At 32.6% G+C, this 19,163-nt stretch overlaps 1 protein-coding gene across 3 annotated transcripts in view; it reads right to left on the reverse strand.

Annotated features, from left to right (window-relative positions):
• Nucleotides 1-19,163, reverse strand: part of Cdc16 (cell division cycle protein 16) — a 149,799-nt gene that overhangs the window by 27,383 nt on the left and 103,253 nt on the right. For all 3 annotated transcript variants that reach the window (XM_076517562.1, XM_076517561.1, XM_076517560.1), the window contains exons 13-14: nucleotides 15,631-15,783; nucleotides 13,124-13,249 (exon numbers count right to left, since the gene is read on the reverse strand). In XM_076517562.1, coding sequence (XP_076373677.1) covers nucleotides 13,124-13,249; nucleotides 15,631-15,783 — 279 coding nt within the window. The remainder of the gene's footprint in view (nucleotides 1-13,123; nucleotides 13,250-15,630; nucleotides 15,784-19,163) is intronic.

Genomic DNA, 19,163 nt, shown 5'->3' on the forward strand with positions numbered 1-19,163 from the left:
GTTACATCATGCAATAGCAGCCAATATTCAGCCCCTACAGATTAATTGTTAAAATATGAGAATTTAAGGCCTTTTGCATTCATATACTCAGTTTAGTAAGTTTATTTGCTTCTCATTATTTTGCTTGTCCAAACACAAGTAATGTAGCATTCAAATAAGAATTTTAAAATAATACAAAAAGTAAAACACTAGATTATAATGTTTTGTTTTGTTTTCTAAATAGCCTGTAAATAAGTTACTAAAATGTACTTACTTATTTAAGCAATGTTTAGAGTAAAAACACACAAAGCTCTTTTGGCATATTGCAGTCTTTTCCAGCTAAAACAACAAACAATTTGCAGCTTTATGAAGAGTAGAATTTACACTTTCTGTTGGTTGTAAACATGTTCAATAACATCATCAGAAAGAATGATAGACATTTCTTAAGAGACAATGGATACAGCAGGAGCATGTCAATGGGGGTTGAACAAAAATAGTAATATCTCAGTAAAGTGAGAAGATTTTGAAATTTTACATACTAACTTGTCAATATCTTCAGTATGGGTTTTTAATTGATTAAATAACCCAATACTCTTTTAAAAGAAGAGAAAAAGTCTATAAATGAGAGTCACACCTCCATTAATTCATGTGGCTCTGACATGCAGACTGAAATAATATGAAAATTTGAATTATAAACTGTTTCAATGCCAAATTTACTGACATACATTAATAGTAAAGTACAGGGTGTTCGGAAAGTCGCTGTGCACTTATATATTTATTAAAAGACAAAACTGCACAGTAGCTTTCCGAACACCCTGTAGTTTAATCAAATTTTGAATGCTCCTCTTTAAATAGGTTATTATGTGCTCACTTGATCTATCCATATTCAGTAAGTTAATAATTAACCTTATCACTGCAATGAAAGAGGGGTTATAGAACGTGTTGTTACATTTATAAACTTACGTTCAAAATGTTACAAAAATACTATTTTATGAATGCACGTCAGTAAATTTCTCATCCAATTATAGTTCATAATTCAAATTTTAGTATTATACACTGCTTAAATTCTTACTTTTAAAGCAAATTTTTAAAAATAATTTTCTAAATAATGATTTTTGTGTGTCATGTGGTACATTTGTCTTGAGATTACACCTCAAGATGCCCAACATACAAAGTCTATAGTTACCTTTGAATTAGAAACTCAAATAATTAATATTGACAAGCTAGAATATAAAAGCCTACTACTTTCTTGTTTGCTGTGATATCACTATCTTTAGTGAATCCACCACAGTGGCTCTACACAATTCTTCCTGTTTTTGGAAATACTAGTTTACAAGTTCATACTTCTTTTTATTACATGTTTATAACCAAACAGAAAGCATTTATTTTGTGCTACATAATTTTGCACGTATTTACAATGTATTTATGCAGGTAAAACCATTTTTTCCACTGCAATTCTGAAGAATGGTATCAGGACAACATGGTGATCAAGAATGAGATTTTTTTACATCCAAATGCAGCTAAGTGAAGTGCAATATAAAGTCTACAAAAATCAGATTTTTTACATCCTCCATAAGCAAACTTTCACAAGGCTTAGGAACTATGACAACCAAGTAAAAAAACACACTTTGTAACATCAAGAGTAGTAAAAATCATTATTTTCCATATTTGTTTTAATTACTCTTCTTTGGTTTAAGAAAAATAACTGAAGTTTAAAAATTTATATGCAAATAGTAATAATAGATACACAAACATAATGTATGATAACCAAAATATATGTTTTACAAAATAGTGGTATCCCAATACGAAGCAAAGACATTTGTATTTTGTAATGGTTAGTTTTATGCTATTCATTATATGGTAACATGAGCTGCATGAATGACTAATAATAACTTGTAAACTGTGTAACAGTCATGGTTCAAAGGTTAATAAAACAAAAAAATAACAAATGTACACTGTTACAACATTTAAGCTATTTAGAATAAACATTGATTACAATCCGTGGTCATTCTAGAACAAAAAAAACGTATATTTTAGAATTATTTCCTTATTCTTATGGTGGTTACAATGTCAGTCAAGTCAACTAGTCTCATATAAGGCAAGTTACAGAAAACAACAAATAAAATATAAAGTTATCTAAAAAAACATTTGATAGTTGTCTAGAGGTTATATAGATTAAGCAAATGAAATTTACAACTTTGAGATGAAGAAAAGTATTTATAATCTTAAAATCAAAATTATTTTTCATGATGAAAAGATGATTTTCCAAAAGAAAAAACATTCACAAGCAAATTCTTAATAAAAAAAAGACTTTAATTGCAAACAAAAAAATCTGATACTTTGTGTACAAAAACCTCATAATATTTACTGATAAGTTGCAAATGTTTGTGAAGATATGTATACATGATAAGAAGCACGATTGCTCTTTTGGTTGGTTCAGGCTCTAGTCAGATTTTATGAAGCATTTTGTTACAATGTATAAATACAGTATCACTTAGTAGTTACTGGCACAATCAGAAGCTTTCATGGGTGTGATATGAAGGCACATCATATTTTCTATTTTCTTTAGTTCAACCAGAACTTTTTGAAAATTTTCATATATTTGGTTTGTTCTTTTACCATAAATATGTGGTCCAGAAAGTATGTGAAATTGCCTTATCTTCTGGAGTAGATAATGTCTGTTCAGCACAAGAGGATTTTGCAGTATCATACAGCATCCAGGTTAACTTTGTCTGAATGTTACAGCCAATTAATGCTGTGAAGAAACAAAAGATCATGAAGTGACACAATTGACTGGACAAAGAAACCAAGTATGCATATCAATTCATTTGTGCTTCCTTTGTTTCTATATACCTGTACTTCTTTGAGTAAAGACCTATTTTAAGACTGTCCTTTTTAACTCTTAAATGGCAGACATCATCAATTGATGCTGCTACCTACAACATTCCTGCTGTTTAAGGGTTAAGCTGACATAGACCTAATGGATTTTTTTTTGTGTGCACTACATTTTCTTTTTTGTTTGTTCTATAACAAAAATTATGTTCACTTTGTCAGACTTATCCAATCTCATTATTTCATATGTACACTCAAAAAACTCAATCAAGTTATCAGATTAAGACTACTCTCCTTATATCCTGAGATAATCTGATCTGTTAGTGGGTCTAACTATCTGATGCTTGTCAGGAAATCAGTTCAGCAAAATCCATTACAGATGCACTGACAGAGCACTAGATGGTACAGTTTAGAGCAGCAAAAGAAAAACATACAGATTAGGGAAAGAATTAACAGTAATTTGGTCTCTTAGTTAAGTCTTAAGTGTGGTGAAGTCTTAAGTCTTAAGTTTTGTCTTATCACTTCCACTTCAATGGTTTGGTAGAAAAGATAAAGAGATTACCAGATGTTTGCCAAGTTTGTTAATTCTGGTCAAACCAAATGAGATGAATACAGTCTATGTGTTTATACCATTTTATTTAGTTATAGCAGCAATGCATAAAGTACACTGTTTTTTGTCCAGAAAGCTGGTAGAATTGGATTGAACAGTCATCTCTACAAGATAATTTTCATGTTAGGAAAAGAAATACTTCTTTTCATCTTAAAGGTTTAATATTTAATTTGTATAGTCTCTAGAACCTCTTAAATGAACACCAAAAGGTTTTTGTTTATGGTGAAACTTTATGCCATATTTTATTCTTGCTATCATAAAAATAACTACAGTGAGAGCTGAAAACATTAAATAAAATCTAGAATAATTACAGGCTGTAACAACTGCTATAAACCAACAATTCAAGTGGCGATGTGAAATACTATATATGCACAACACTGATTGGCCAGGTCAATAAGGTCCACCTCCCAACTGATACGAGTGAGACTGACTCATTAATAGCTAGGATGGGTGTTTGGTTGAAAAGGAAAGTGGCTTGACAAGAAGTGTTGAATCATACCAACAAGGGAGAAAGAGGTAAAAGAGGTGTTGTGATCTTTGCTTTCCAAGTCCTTGTGTGGTGACATGGAACATGTATATACTATACTGACAACCAGCTGGACCACTCAGGTCAACCTTATGATAGCTGCTTTTATACCAACAACTAGGGTAGTTGAAAGATCCTTGTTGTCTGAGCCACTGAGTGATAGTTTAAGACACTATTTATATAAACAAGATAACATATCAATAAGCATCAATTGATGTGTTACAGCTTATGCATTAACTACAAAGCCAAAATGTGCACAAGCACTGCGGCTGTTGCTTTTCAAGCCCTTAAGTAGTAATATGAAATACTGATTGATAGATGATAGGGTGTCATGATCATTGTTTTCCAAGCTGTTAAGAAGTTATTCTGACAAACTGTAAGAACTATATTGTATGTATACCACTTGATCACCACAGTTAGGATAGTTTGTTAATTGTACACTTAACAGGTCTAAAAGGGTTCAGTCACCTTTACTTTTTGAATTATTGAGTTCAATTTCACTGAACAAGATCCAAGTCCTATATCAGATGATAGCTGCTTCACTATCATCAACTAGGGTAGTCAAGTAGTTGAATGGCTACTAACTAAAAATATGAGGTTTCCTTGCTTTCTGAACCAGTGATAGTATGAGAGACAATATACTGTATTAGCCTGGTTATAAGGTGATCTCAAATATAAGGCAACCATTTTCAAAAACCATGGGAAAGAAAAAAATTGAATGTCATAACATCATTTTAGGTCTGCAAAAATCACTGCTACATTTGAACAGCCTACAAGTGGATTAGTTGCAAGAATTAGTGATGACCATAACCAAACATCTGGCATGCTATCTGGCATGTGTGTGTTTTCTTATAGCAAAGCCCCACTGAGCTATTTGCTGTGTCTACTACAGGGAATCTAAAGACTTACTGCCATCCTACTAGGGGACAATGCTACCTGGACATTTAGGGATGCGACAAACTAAAGTAAAGAGAAGGGGTCTGTAGTTGGTCATGATTATGACTTTACAGTCTAATTATTAATAATAAAAGCAGTCTTATAATTGGACCAACACAGTATGTCTTACATTGTGTGGTTACCACTTAATTACTAGTAGTTAAGACAGTCATTCAATTTGGCAAACAATGACTGAAGTAGAATTCTTTGCTCTTTGAGCTATCAGACAGGATTTTCTGTCAGAACATACAGACTACATTTTGAGAGACCATGTGACTATTGACAGCTTGGACAGCCATGTGACTTAAAAAATAACAAGTAAAAAAGTGTTGCAACTCTTGCCTTTGAAGCTACTCAGTGAACTTTATGAGGCAAAATGTTGTATTTTTTGAAAGGGTATCTTCCATAACGTAGTTGAGTGGTCAGAACTTAAGCATAGTACACCTACATATCTGGAAGGATGCCAATTCCACAAGCAGTAAGGAAGCTATGTTTCCTCTGAGTATATGACTGATTATGCTTTGATTTATAAGTTTGTTTATTTGGATTTTGCCAGATAATATTTATTTTGTATTACCTGAAATAAAAACTAATTTGGGTTTGATGGCAGTACTGCTCCTGCTGACATACAGCTTCAGAAGGTAACCTGAAAAGGCGACGTTCGTAATTTATTTACGAGCTGGATGTAACTTATCATAAACTACTAGCATATTTGAGAATGTGTAATGGTAATATACATATAAAGCATTAAATATATATGAACAATACACAAAATTATTTGTCACTGTCAAAAACCACAAATGAACCAATTACAGAATGGACGCAACAATGACCAACAAGGGTATAGAGATAAAAGATTTGACTTGGTTGTTCAGAACTGATTAAAAGGTATTATTTGAAAACGTACTGTTGTTTAATTACTATCAGAAAGTAATAATTTTCCTACACAGAAAATATATTTCTGAAAGATACTCATCTCTTCTCACATAAAAGCTTTTTTTTTTTAACTATTACTGTCATTTATACACTCAAATTTTTCATTTACAACTAACTTTAATACTCCCACCAATCCTATTTGTTTAACCTGGTTCAACTGTGCTGTAGCAAGTAAATAATCATGCAAAAACCTACACCAACACGAGCGTGATAGATTCCCCTCTCTTAATTAGTCTAGCCTCACCTTGAAATTAGTCATCAAGATAAAAAACACTAAGTGGAGAGGAAGGTTGGGAATAGGTAAATATTTATCAAAAATACATTTTTGTGTGGGAAAATCAGAACTTCCGATAGGATACCTTACCACCATTCATATAAAAGCTAGAATCCCACATTAATCTGGTGTAACATTACCAAAATTAAGACACTGAAGAAATTTAAGCAAAATTTGAAAACTGAAAGTGATGTAAGCAGTTTAGTCTCAACATTTGAGTGCCACACTACGAAATGCATTAGATCCGATAATTCAGGGAGTGTTAGCAGTGTAAGGAGTGTGTTGTATTTCTATTGGTAGAAGGATGTTGCACGATTATTTACATGCTATAGTGCAACAGGACCACATTACAAATGTAAGCGTATGTGGGAGTATTGAGGCTAATAAAAAATTTTAGTACAACAAGGACAGCAGAAAACAAGAAAAAAGCTTTTATGTTGAGAGGTGGTAAGTTATTGTATCAGAAGTGAACTTTTAAAGGTGAAATAATTAGTAGATAGTGAGCTTTCATGGAAGAAATGAAAGTAACAAAATTTTATCTGGAGTTTTGTCATAAAGATTAGTTCAAAATATATTTCATTTGGATCAAACTGAAATATCTATGATCGGATGTAATAATCAGTAGCAAACAATATCCAACAATATCAGACAATATCTGAGTTTCTGCAACAAACTGTGTACACAGTATTTTATTTGATTATGACAGAATCTTACCAATCATGTTAAATGAAATACATTTAATTAGCACACAATTTTTAAAATATTTTCCCAACATTACTTTAGTACAAGGGACAGTAATAAAGCTTGAAATTGTTTACTTCAAAAAGGTGAAAAGTGACACTTATATGGTCAAAATTTTGTTAATCATACTAAAACCTAATACTAAACTAGTAAAGTGAAGAAAAGTTCCTGCAGAAGAAAATTGAATTGAAAATAGAAAATGAATGACTGATATGAGATGCTGAAGTCATTGACATGGAGCCTGTTTTCAATGGTAGGACAAAGTTGTTCAGTAAATATATTGAAAAGTGTGATATTCAAATTCCTGTAAGAAAGAATGGGAAAATGTCAAACCCACACAAACTTGGGATCGCTGGGCTACTAAACATTTTTTAATGAAAATGGGCAAATGACCACACAACCCATATGAGTGGGAGTCTTATGAAATACCATAGCTCCATGTAGAATTGTAAGCCTTCTCTGATTAATGTTTCAAGTCAAATCAAGTAGTCCATGGTGAAGGGCTGTTATCGGAACCCCGACTGGGTGCGTGAGAGAAGGTTGTTTGATTTGAGAAACCCAACAAGATTAGCATTAACTACCTTCTCTAAGGTCTTACAAAGACAGTTTGTCAAAGCAATTGGATGGCAGTTTGAAGAAATCTTGGAATCCCTTCCAGGCTTAGAAAAAGGTAGGACAATAGCCTGGCACCAGGCATAAAAAAAAACATTCTCTTGCCAGATCTAGTTAAAAAAATCAGAAAAAATAGCAATAGCAAGAGAAGCAGAAGAGAGATGGCACAACATATTGTAGTATATATCATCAGGTCAAACTGATGTACAAACAGTCTGAAGAAGAGCAAGCTTGAGTTACACCAGTGTAAAGGGGCGACTACAGTCCTAGAGACGATTAGCCCAAAAGGAAAGAGGTGATTGCTCTAAGTCTTGATGACTAAAATGATGGATGATGATGCAGAAGTGGTAGATACCTGGCAAAAGCTTTCATCGAAAGCATTGGTGATGATCTGGGCATCAGCAACTTCCTGGCCATCAAAAAGTAAGATCAAAAGTGGGACACAGTATATTCCCCACTGACCTTCTAAATTTTATCCCATATAACTTTGGAACTGGTGGCTAAAGAGATAATGTTTTTGAGCCTTCTGAATGAAGGCAGAATCAACTTTGAAGAGAGAAGTGAAAGAGGACCAGTTGGCCTGGACCAGCTTCCACTGGGACACCAGGGGTTGGTGGCCAGTATCTCTCAAAATGAAAGGAAAATGATCACTGCCCCATGGGTTACTGTCAACCCTCCAAGAAAAGTGAGGAAAAAGTGAAGGAGAGCAAACAGAGAGATCAATAGCAGTAAAAGACTGACTAGATGAATAAAAATAAGTATAAACAACAGTATTGAAGAGAGAAAGAGAAAGGTTGTGATCAAAGAGCATATGGCTCTATGAAGTAACCCCTCCCATCAATATCAGCACCTCCCCAGAGGGGATTATGTTCATTAAAGTGCCCCAGGATTAAAAAGGGAGATGACAACTAGGAGATAGGTGGAGAGAACAGACAGTGATTGTACAACCTAAGGAAACATGGATGGCTACAGCCTCTAAGGGTGCATTGAGTGGTAAAGATAGAGCGGGTATATGCTGATCAACCAGCTCATCCATCACATAACCTGTCAATGCGGAATAAAGAAAACTGCTGAAAGGTGGCTGTATTGGGAGGTTTCAAAAACGTTTCCTAAAAGGAAAGGCATAAAAGATGATAAAAATCAATCAGTGCCTTTATGTCATCTAAATCAGAATGGAAACCTCGAAAGTTCAACTGTATCAATGTGGCCATTTTTGTCTATGTGGAGAAGAGCCTCTCTGTTTTCCACCATGTGTTTTTTCTTTATTTTCTTTAATGGATCTTGCCCTGGGTCAAGTAGGTAGGTCACTGTCACTGGTAGAAGATTCTAGTGACTGAGGGTGTGAATGAATAATCGTTCTGCATCTCCAGGCCAGAAAATAAGATGGACCTGAAGAAACACCTTAAACTGTTACCAATGAAGTGGATCTGGGGAGCTGTTTGAAGAAATTGTGAGTACAGAGATGAGTGTTGACACTGACTCATCCAGCTTTCTTAACCACGAAGAGCAAAAGACTTTTCACATAGGTTGAAAACTCTTTCGAAGGCACAGAGAGATCTGTCTGCACTCCCACTATAGCAGTTGAATGGGGTGCAGCAGTATATATCCAAGATGAAATAACCTTCAAGCCTCGGAGTAAGAAATGTTGTGAACTGTTTTCAAAAGCTGTACCTCTTTTCCCTTCACCCACCTAGAGCATAAACAAAAGTGAGATGGGTGAGAGGCACAACAATTAACAAAATGAGGGTACATTTCACTCTCATAGGCATTATCATTCTTGCCATAGCAATGAGGAGATGTCAAGGAACTATGACATAATATCTTTGAGTGACCAAACCGCTGACACTGGACACATCTGAGAGGGTTCAGAATACACAGCCATACTGATGTAAATATCAAAATTAGAACACTGGTCGGCATCATAATTCCATTTTGGCAAGTGGAGATACTCCTCATTGCAGAAACTCCTTGGGTGGAAATACCAGCAAGGATCTCTGACTTGGGGATGTTCTTCAAATCTCTCTTGACAATACCTCCTCATGACAAATTCAAAGTAGCATGGAGAGTAACCTCAATCAGCATATCCCCAATGACCTTCAAATGCAAGAGGAGTTCAGTGTGTTTTGCTGTGGATGTTTCCACCAGGATGTCCCTAGAACGTAGCTTTTTGACTGACTTAGGAGAGCCAGCTTGCCCCTTCTGAATAAAACAGGGAAGCATCTGCCCTAAAGATTTGTCTGAAAGAGAATGTAATATAAGAAAATGAGGTACAGGTGTTAAAAGAAGTTGAAATTTGTTGTTCAGAATCTTCAAGATGTGGTTGTTTACTTATGGTCTGTTTTATCATTATTCTATTTTTATTTGGGGGGCCAATATAGTGAATGAGTACAGGAAGGTCCACAGAAATGCTGTTTTACCAGTGTCTGACATCAAAGTTCATAGTCTTAAATACATAATACAAATCCCCTTAACTTAAATAATTAGTTAAATTTCATCACCCCTTACCTTTGAATATGGACTTTCAGTATACAAGGTCAATTTTAAGCCCCAGTCAGCTTCTCTAACTGATTAGACAGCGATAACCCTTTTTGTGATACCATTTAAATGAAGTCTTTCTTTTTGCTATGGATTTATCATTCTTCCAAACTTTTGAGCTGCTCAGTATGTCCAGGGTGTTTTATAAAGTGAAGGAATTGATGATGTTGCTAAATTTAGGATTCTAGGAACCACAGTGATGTTAATTACAGTTATAGCCATGGATGAAGATATATTGCTTGTAAACACATCTATCATGGAGAGTTCCCTGTAACTGTTGTTAATTTAACCTTAAGATTGCTTAGAGTCAAGCAGTCCCATTCTGTAGCAGAGGTTCTTGCCAATACTGAAGACATCAAGGTTGGTAATGTCAACAACACTGATATGAAGAGTAGCCAAACCTGAAGATGGCTCAGTAGTTTTCCACCTTGACCCTATTAAGGCCACCTAATTAGATGCCACTGAGGAACTCAGTGAGGTTTAGTGGTCAAATATTCAATGAAATGCTGTATCATCACTACTCAATAATGCTGCAAGAAGTATTTGTACCTTTAATGATTGCACTATAATTCTAAGTTCAAGAAAACAAAACTTTTCACAGCTTGGGTTTTTAAGTTGCAATGGACAGGATGGACTTCCTAAAGATGTCAGCTACCACAGTTGTACCAAACAACTGGTCTAGCATTTCTATCATGGCTTACTTGAGTCTTCTCCATCACCATCATACTGGGAGTTCAAAGTTAATGAATGAGCTTCTACCTCTACTGCAAGAGTGCCAATGGTAAAGACAACAAGAGGTATCTATGTTTTGGTAAGTGCTGGTCAAGTGATTCCATGAGAAGTTTCAGAGAATCCTAATGATGAAATTCCCAACCAAACTACCAAATGTGATTATGAACCACCATGAGTTAGGGTAGATTCTAGCACTGAAATGACACTGTTAGGAGATGACCACTGTTTGATCAAGGCTTAGGCTCTTTACAATCATAAAGAAAACCAAGTGAATTGGAGGCTGCTGCCTTTAACATGACATGAAGCAAGCAACCTGTGAAATAATCTAGATGACATAGAAATATCTCTTGCTAAAGCCATGGATGATCTAAAGTTCATGACTGTGGCCCTCAAGAATCTACTTGTGCAGTTAACAAGACAGCAAATGAAATATCAACTAGACTCTGGGTAAGTGCATATTTTATTTTGTACACTTTTTTCTTTTAATTTCATGTCTAAAGGGTGTTTCTTCATTTTTATCTTCATACTCAGTATTTCTTTTTCCATGTAGATATACATTTTACCACATGAGAAATGTGGGTTTTAAAGGTATGATGACAAGAGTCTTACCTATCATTTTGATTTTTTAAATTAATTTCATACATAGTTCTTTCATTACCAAATTAAAAAGTTTTCTTATGTAAATGTAATGACTAATATCTTTGTTAATGGATTTCATTGGTGTAATAAAGCACTAAAGAAAAGCTTCTACTTTTTTGTACATTTGTAGTTTTTCCTTTTCAGTGTCAGATGACTTAAGAGTACCATTTTAGCATTTTGAAAAGTTCATTTTGTGTTACATTTCTTTTTGTGGAATTTGATGTGAATAAATTTGTTTTAATTAACACACAATTAAGCAAGGACTCACATTAACCCCATAACAAGAACGTCCATCAAACTGAAGGATGTCACATGACTTTTGTTAAATGTCTTTCCAATAACAAAACCAGTGAAAAACTTGTTTAAAGCTTGACAAGAACTTTCATAAAAATAAGTAGTTTGAAAACCATGAAATACTTAATTTTGGTTTTTTCTACTACCTGTGACAAAAAAATCATTGTTCAATGTAGTTATTTGCATTTAGGTTCTTAAGTAGTTCACCTCCACGGTGATTTTTGATTATAAATATACTATTTATAATCTTATAATTTTCTCATTTCACTTGAATAATCTCTTTCCAGAACCACCTAAATGACTATCAAAGTTTTTAAGATAAATGTTTATATTTTGTTTTTCATTTTCTCTACCATATCACTAACTCCAGCTATTAATATCAACATTCAGTGTAATGAAATGATTAAAATCAAGAAACAGAAATATGCACAAACCTTTTGACTTTTGCTGAAAGATTTTAAAATATGTATTATTTCACATTTTTACCTTTTCACTTGTAGTTTATTTTAAATGTTTTACTTTCCTTTTATATTCTTTATCTTTGATTATTTATGTTGAGACACATCAACTGATGCTCATGGGAAATATAACATTAACATCAAAAGAAGTGGTTTAAGCCTCCAACAAAACATTGTTTGCTCTTGCTAAATTTATGAAAGCTGGCTGAGCAAAGCATAGAATAAATTTTTAAAGAATTATTAATCCTTTCAAATATAAATTTTAAAACACAATAATATATATAATTAACTAAAATTTTAAAGCCAACTTGTAATTTAACTGTCTATAAACTAATATGTATATGGCAAGAAAAAAAGAGCCAAGCACTAGGGAGTATGCTCTTTCTATTTGTTATAAATGTCATTCATCTTAAAGCTATCACCAAGCAACAGAGCTTCCATTTTGCAAGTGGGCATAGCTTATTTGAAACTAAGAAAATTTTAGAACATTTCTAAAACATTTTTAGAATAATTTATGCATGTGTTACTGAGTTACACTTATATTTAATTAAGCCACTTTACTCTCAAAGTATTTTAATGAATACATTATCAAGCATGTTATAATTCAAAACTTTTCTTATCTAAGTTTTTATTCCTTTCTTTCAAAAAAAACCCTAAAGTATTATTCAAAACTTGAGTTTTGATATCTCATTACTCACTCACAGTTACAAATATCAACTTTAAGAGCTAATATTAAAGTGACTGTATATTTAAAGGGGAGGATTCTGTGCAGATGTCCAAAGCACAGTATATAGTTTAGGAGTACTTCAAGTACAACTTCTGGAGGAGAAGACTATGCTCTTTCTATTGGTTATAAATATGTCACTCAACTTAAAGCTATCACCAAGCAACACAACTTCTATTTTGCAAGTGGGCATAGTTTATTTGAAACTAAGGAAATTTTAAAACAGTCTTCTCATAGTTTTTAGTCATAATGAAAGTTGTTATAAGTAAAAAACATTTGGATAAAAAACATATACCTCAATTTGCGACAAACATGACCTAGGTTGTTGAGAAGAGCTTCCCATTTTTCTGGCAATACTGTTTGAGAGCTGTTTTCCACCTTGTCAAGACCATCTCTAAAGTATTTTTCTGCTGTTACATAACTAACAGAAGAAAGTGCTGTTTAGAAATTTTTAATTTTTTAATTACATTTTCTGTTATGTCCAGTATGCAATACAATTGTCGTTAACTAACTTATAACTATAAGGCTGAAATTCAAGCTAACAAAGCTGTATTGAATGTAATCAAAATTTATAAAAATTATATTCCAGATTCCATGATGCTCTTGGAACTGTTTATTGCTAAAAGTGCAATTCCTTTATAATAAGCTTCTGGGAAGGACAAGGAAACTTAAATAACACATCTTGAAAAACTTTCCACAGACCCATGTAATCATACCACAGAAACAGCAGCCAAACAAAGTTGTTCTTAAGGGTTTAAAAGGCTTCTGAACCAAAAGACTTACTGTTATTCCAGTTTTGCAGCCAACTTTCACAGAACAATATCCAACAATTCTGAGGCTTGTCTGGAAACTTGTGGACTCATGACTTTTCAGCCTCTTCCTCATCTTAAAAACTTTGTTTATTATCTTGTTACTTATATTAAGTATATATCCAGCTTCATCACAATGATTTTTAATATTAGAGGGTTTTTATTTTGTAATCACAGTCTTTACTTTGCAGAAATGGCTATGATCCAGATTTTTGAGATACTGTTTTGGATCCTAATGCTGTGCTAAATTCTTTGCTACGTATGTTATTCATTTTCAGGGAGAATATTAAAGGCTCCTTTATTTCATATGCATTCTTTTATTCTTTTAACATTTAACAATCTTCCTATATGAATATCATGAATCCACCTATGAGAGTATTGCACTGTTGAATGGCTGGAACTATACTGTGAATTAAATCTTTAAGCATTCGATATGTCAAAAATGGCAATATACATGACTCAAATGATGCATGATAAACCCTATGATGTGTTATCCTTTGTATTCTTTAATGAAAAAGGGTATCAGTATAATTAGTAAAGGTTTTTAATATAGTACCATTTACTTATTTCAGATTCATATATATATATATATATATATATATATCACTCAGCTGTACAGTTTAAGAATCCATCTCTATTAATGCAGTATGAATGCATATGCCCTTAACTTAGCCATTCCAGTTGATATTATTTTCTTTTTATTTTGCACCACTACAAGAGCAGAATGAAATTAGCCCCTTTGGGCAGGAAACTTGCTGATGATATCACAAACGTAAAAACTGACAAAAAAAAGGATTTCAGAAATTCTGACCTTTCTGATGAAAATGGAATTCTTTAAACTAATAAGGAATAAGAAATGTTATGAAAAAAAGCATAGTAAAGAACAAGAAGGTAATTATATGTAAGCAAGTAATGATTTACAACCATAAGAAAAAGTTTTATTGATAGTGTAACATACTACATATTTGGACATCTTCTTCATGTATGATCAATATCAAGCAATACAAGTTTTATATATCATTACAAATACAAAAGACATAACAATTAAATGTAATATAAATGGTGTCAGCCGGTGACAGAATATACGTGAAGGTCAAGTTTATGAAAGGTGAACAAGACTTCTGCCAAATACAGATGCTGCTGCTCGGGCCATTGTCATGGTTTAATAAGAGGTGATTTGCTTTGATGATTTTTATAGTTTCTAAACAGTCCCTTTCTTTCTTAATTGTGATTTGGAGTTGAAAGAAGATTTTCATCTCAAAGTATTTTGTGACCATTTCAAAGAGATGATAATTTAAGGCAGATATATGACCTTGGTGTCTTTTGCATCTTATTTCTAAGGAACATAACATTTGTCCTATCTGTTTCTTTCCTCATTCACATGGGATACTGTATAGGCCCTGTTTTTGTTCCTTTAATAAGGTTTTTCGATTGTGTAGTTAGATGCTAATTTTATAATTATTAATATGGAATACAGATGAAAAACAAGAAAAAACTACATTCCTAGTTCTCTTTTTCTCTGCTATCAACTGTCAATGACACTTAACCCTACTTTTTTATACTAATGGAAGTAGTGAACTAAATAATTTTTATTTAATTAAACAATACACCCAAGAACATAAAATAATAATATTTAAACAAAAAAAGACAATGTCTTATAACTATCACAGTTTTTATGGCTTTTAACTATGTGACAACAGCCATTACAAAGTCTTCCATGGTAGTCAACAGGTTTCCCCAAAACAAAGATTCTACTAAATGAGGTATTTACAATTCTCTATACAAATTAAATCATTAATGTAAAAAGAGTTGTTTGATTTTATGTTTCAAACCTAAACAACCATAATAAAAAGAGTTCTGTACATTGAATTACTAGAAATATTTCACATTTTAATTCTGTTACAGTGAACTTTTTCTTCAAAAAAATTAAAATAAATATTACTGTTTGAACTGCAATAAACAATCTTATAATTTAAAAAAACAAAAAACTTACTCTTGACTCTGAAAAGCCACTACTCCTAATTCATGCAAAACAAATGGGTCTTCAGGTGCAATTTCCAGGGCTTGATTAAAAAATCGTTCAGCCAAACGGATATTGTGAGTAAGCCCATATTCTAGACCGATGTATAGCAAAGGTAGATGGCAGCTTTTGAAAATACATAAAATGTCATATTATATAGATGAAATACAGCTTACTGTTAAAGGATGAATCATCCCACTGTTAAAAACTTAATTTAAATAAAGATTCCTGGAAAACAAGTTAAAGCATGTTTGCATCACAATCAATTAAGCATAAATAGTATTCATTTAAAATTTTACAGGGCTTGCAACTAAATGGAAAATATCTGCCAATTAGTTTAAAAACTACAAGCAAAAGAATCTGTCTAGATATAACTTGTCCACTGACACGACAAAGTATCTCATTTTCAATTCCATATTTTTAAATTATCAAAATTTGGATCTGTGTTTAATTTTAATTTTGTGCAATGCTACATGAGAATTCTCTGTACTATCTGTCCATAATTTAACAGTGATAGGCTAAATGGAATGCAGCTATTCAACACCACTACCACCAACTTTTGGGTTACTCTTTTGTCAAAAAAAGGTGGGATTGACTGTACATTATAATGCCCCCATAGTTGAGAGTGCAAGCATGTTTGATGATGGGGATTTGAATTCACAACCATCAGACTGCAAGTCAAGAGCTTAAAACACCAGGCTAAGGCTGGCTTTAAACTATGTAATATTAGTACTTTCATATCCTAACATGAAATGAATAGTAAAGTGAAACACTGCTTGAATATACTATTTTCGTTTGCTATTTTGAACTTAAGGAAATCAGAAGAAGAAGCTACCAGTAAAATCTTATCAATCAATTACTCTGTAGTTTTTCCATAAATATTATGTTTGCAACCAGCCTTTTCTGGTTGTTAAAACAAACAAAAAAGAAAAAGAAAAAAGCCCATGCTGTTGAATTGTCACTGGCTAAACACTAGAACAAACTGGTTCTCTACCAGCTAGTGACTGCTAATTTCAAGCACTGTTTTAGAAGCGACACACTTTTTTTTTATTAAAATAAATATATAAAGGATGGATAATTATGAAAAGAAATTTGCTCAAATTACCTAATTATTAATCCTCTTCCTCTTATAAATCTGGATTAAAACATGCACTAGAGACTCAGTACATACATATCTTATGCTATACAATATATTAATTGTTCATAAGCAATTGAAATCAGAACTATAAAACAATAATGAACTTAATATAAACCAGAAACAATAAAACTGAATTAAAACTTAGAATTATGCCTATGTTATCATTCATTGCTGTTGCCCTTAAGTCATAAAGGATAATGCCTGTGGTTATAGCACCCAAACGAGTTGGGAACATTCCATCCATCAGGCAAATTCTAAATGCTGATGTAAAACTTGCCAGCAACTAAGGAGAATCAGATAAGAGTTAGGAGTTAAGTGCCTGAACCTACATCTCAACTCAAACTACTTTTAGCTGTCTGCAGCCAGTTGGGTGAAAGCAGTTACCCTTAATATTTTGAAATAACTATAAAGTAGAATTAAATCAAACCAGTAACATTCTACAAAGTAAAACACCCAAGCTATGCCCTTTCAATTGATGTCACTAATTTTTTTTATGATAATAATATTCTTGTAACAGAAAAAGTTGTGCCTTTACCTTTAAAATTTAAGTATTTTAAATTTTTAATTCTAAACTAGATAAGTAGTGTTAATTGATTAATATCAATCTGAAAGTTGTTGATAAAATACTTTAATTTTCTATATACAGCTTTTTTCTTAACAGAAAAGTATCATAACTTCAATATTACTGAGATTTTGTAAAATTTGTAATAAATTACAAAATTTCATTGTAATATTGATATGAATATGCATATTTAATAGATCTAATAAAGAAACATTAAATAAAATGTTTTTTGGTAAATATAAAAATGTGTTAAATAAATATAAAGTAAAAATTAAAAACATTTTGCTTCAAATTTTTAAAAAGCATTTCTAATTTATAATAAGATAATTTAAAAACTTGAGACCATTTTTATATGGATAAAAACCAATCATTGCAAGGCTGAAAAATTATAGTTACAGTAGACTCAACAAAAACATTTAATAGGTGGTGGTTAAGAGTTCAACAAATTTAGATAAATTGGTTGGGCTTTCATATTAGTATAATTTGTCTACTGCACTACTAATTAACTTGATAACTTAGGACTTTACTACTATGAAAGGGGCTAGAATGCTAACACCAGGAGGTAAGTTTATCTTTCTTACCCCTGGTGGTAAAACTTTTTCTTTCTTTTTTTATTTTAGAAAGCAGTCTCCTTCCCATAACTGTCTGCAAGCAGTGAAGGGTGATATAGATGTAGGATGTTGTGGGCTTGAATACCTACGTTTTGCTCTCCTAACATACTTGTTTGATGATTTTGATTTCTTCAAAATATGAGACTGACAAAACAGAGGTTGAGACTGGTAGTTGCTATATACCCAAGGTAATGTGGGTTCTATATCTGCAGTTATCTCCAAAACCCAGGGCACATTGTCCTGTAACCTGGAGATCCTTTCAATTTATACAGCATTTCATTTCTCGTTTGGGCTTGTTTTGTTCATTTAAATGTCATTTATAACATACTTGGACTTGTTGGTTTCAACACAGTTCTTCTTTATGATCTTCATCTTTGTTTGACTGTTTACATACTAATTTTCTACACACACATGCACATCAGTGTGTTTGTTTGGTAACAAGTTACAGTATACATTTTTTACTCAACAACAGTCCAATATTTTCTTGGTAACAACTGTTCATAGGAACAAAACTGTAGTAGTGGTACAAAAAGGTTCAAAGAAAAAGATGTCAATAAAATACACTTAATATAAGTACAATACTTACAAACAATAACCACTGGTTATTATTTTCTAATTAATCTGTACAGCTTTAATTTACAAATTTTCTATTATATATGTTACATAAACCAGAACACATACGTACAATACACAATTCTATATTCATAGAAGAAGGAAAATTCAATACACTGATTGACCTTTCAAGTCAAATCAGGTAGTCAACGGAGGACCTCTACTATGGGAACCCACACTGAGTGGGTGAAAGTAAGTTGTTTGGTTCAAGGAACCAAACAAAACAAGCATTAACCATCCTCTTGAAGATCTTACAGGCTGAAAAAAAAGGGAGTACACAATAACATAGTGTCATGCATTAGGAAAAACATTCTCTTTTCAGATCTGGTTAAAAGCAACCAGAAGTATAGCAAGAGAAGCAGGAGAGAGATGGCACAGTATCTTGTAATGAATACCATATCATCAGGTCTGAAGTATACTTTCCTTTGGAATCTTGTCCCATATGACTTTAAAACTGGTGGTAGAAGAGGTGCTAGAGGTGTATTTCATTCAAGATTCTTTCTGACTTTGATGTCTAAATTGCTGATCATGGGCACAGGTCTGCTGAAATGCAATGTAATTTAAAAGTGTGGGATACCTATGA

Source organism: Tachypleus tridentatus, chromosome 8 (genome assembly GCF_004210375.1).
Source record: "Tachypleus tridentatus isolate NWPU-2018 chromosome 8, ASM421037v1, whole genome shotgun sequence".
Taxonomy (NCBI): Eukaryota; Metazoa; Arthropoda; class Merostomata; order Xiphosura; family Limulidae; genus Tachypleus; species Tachypleus tridentatus.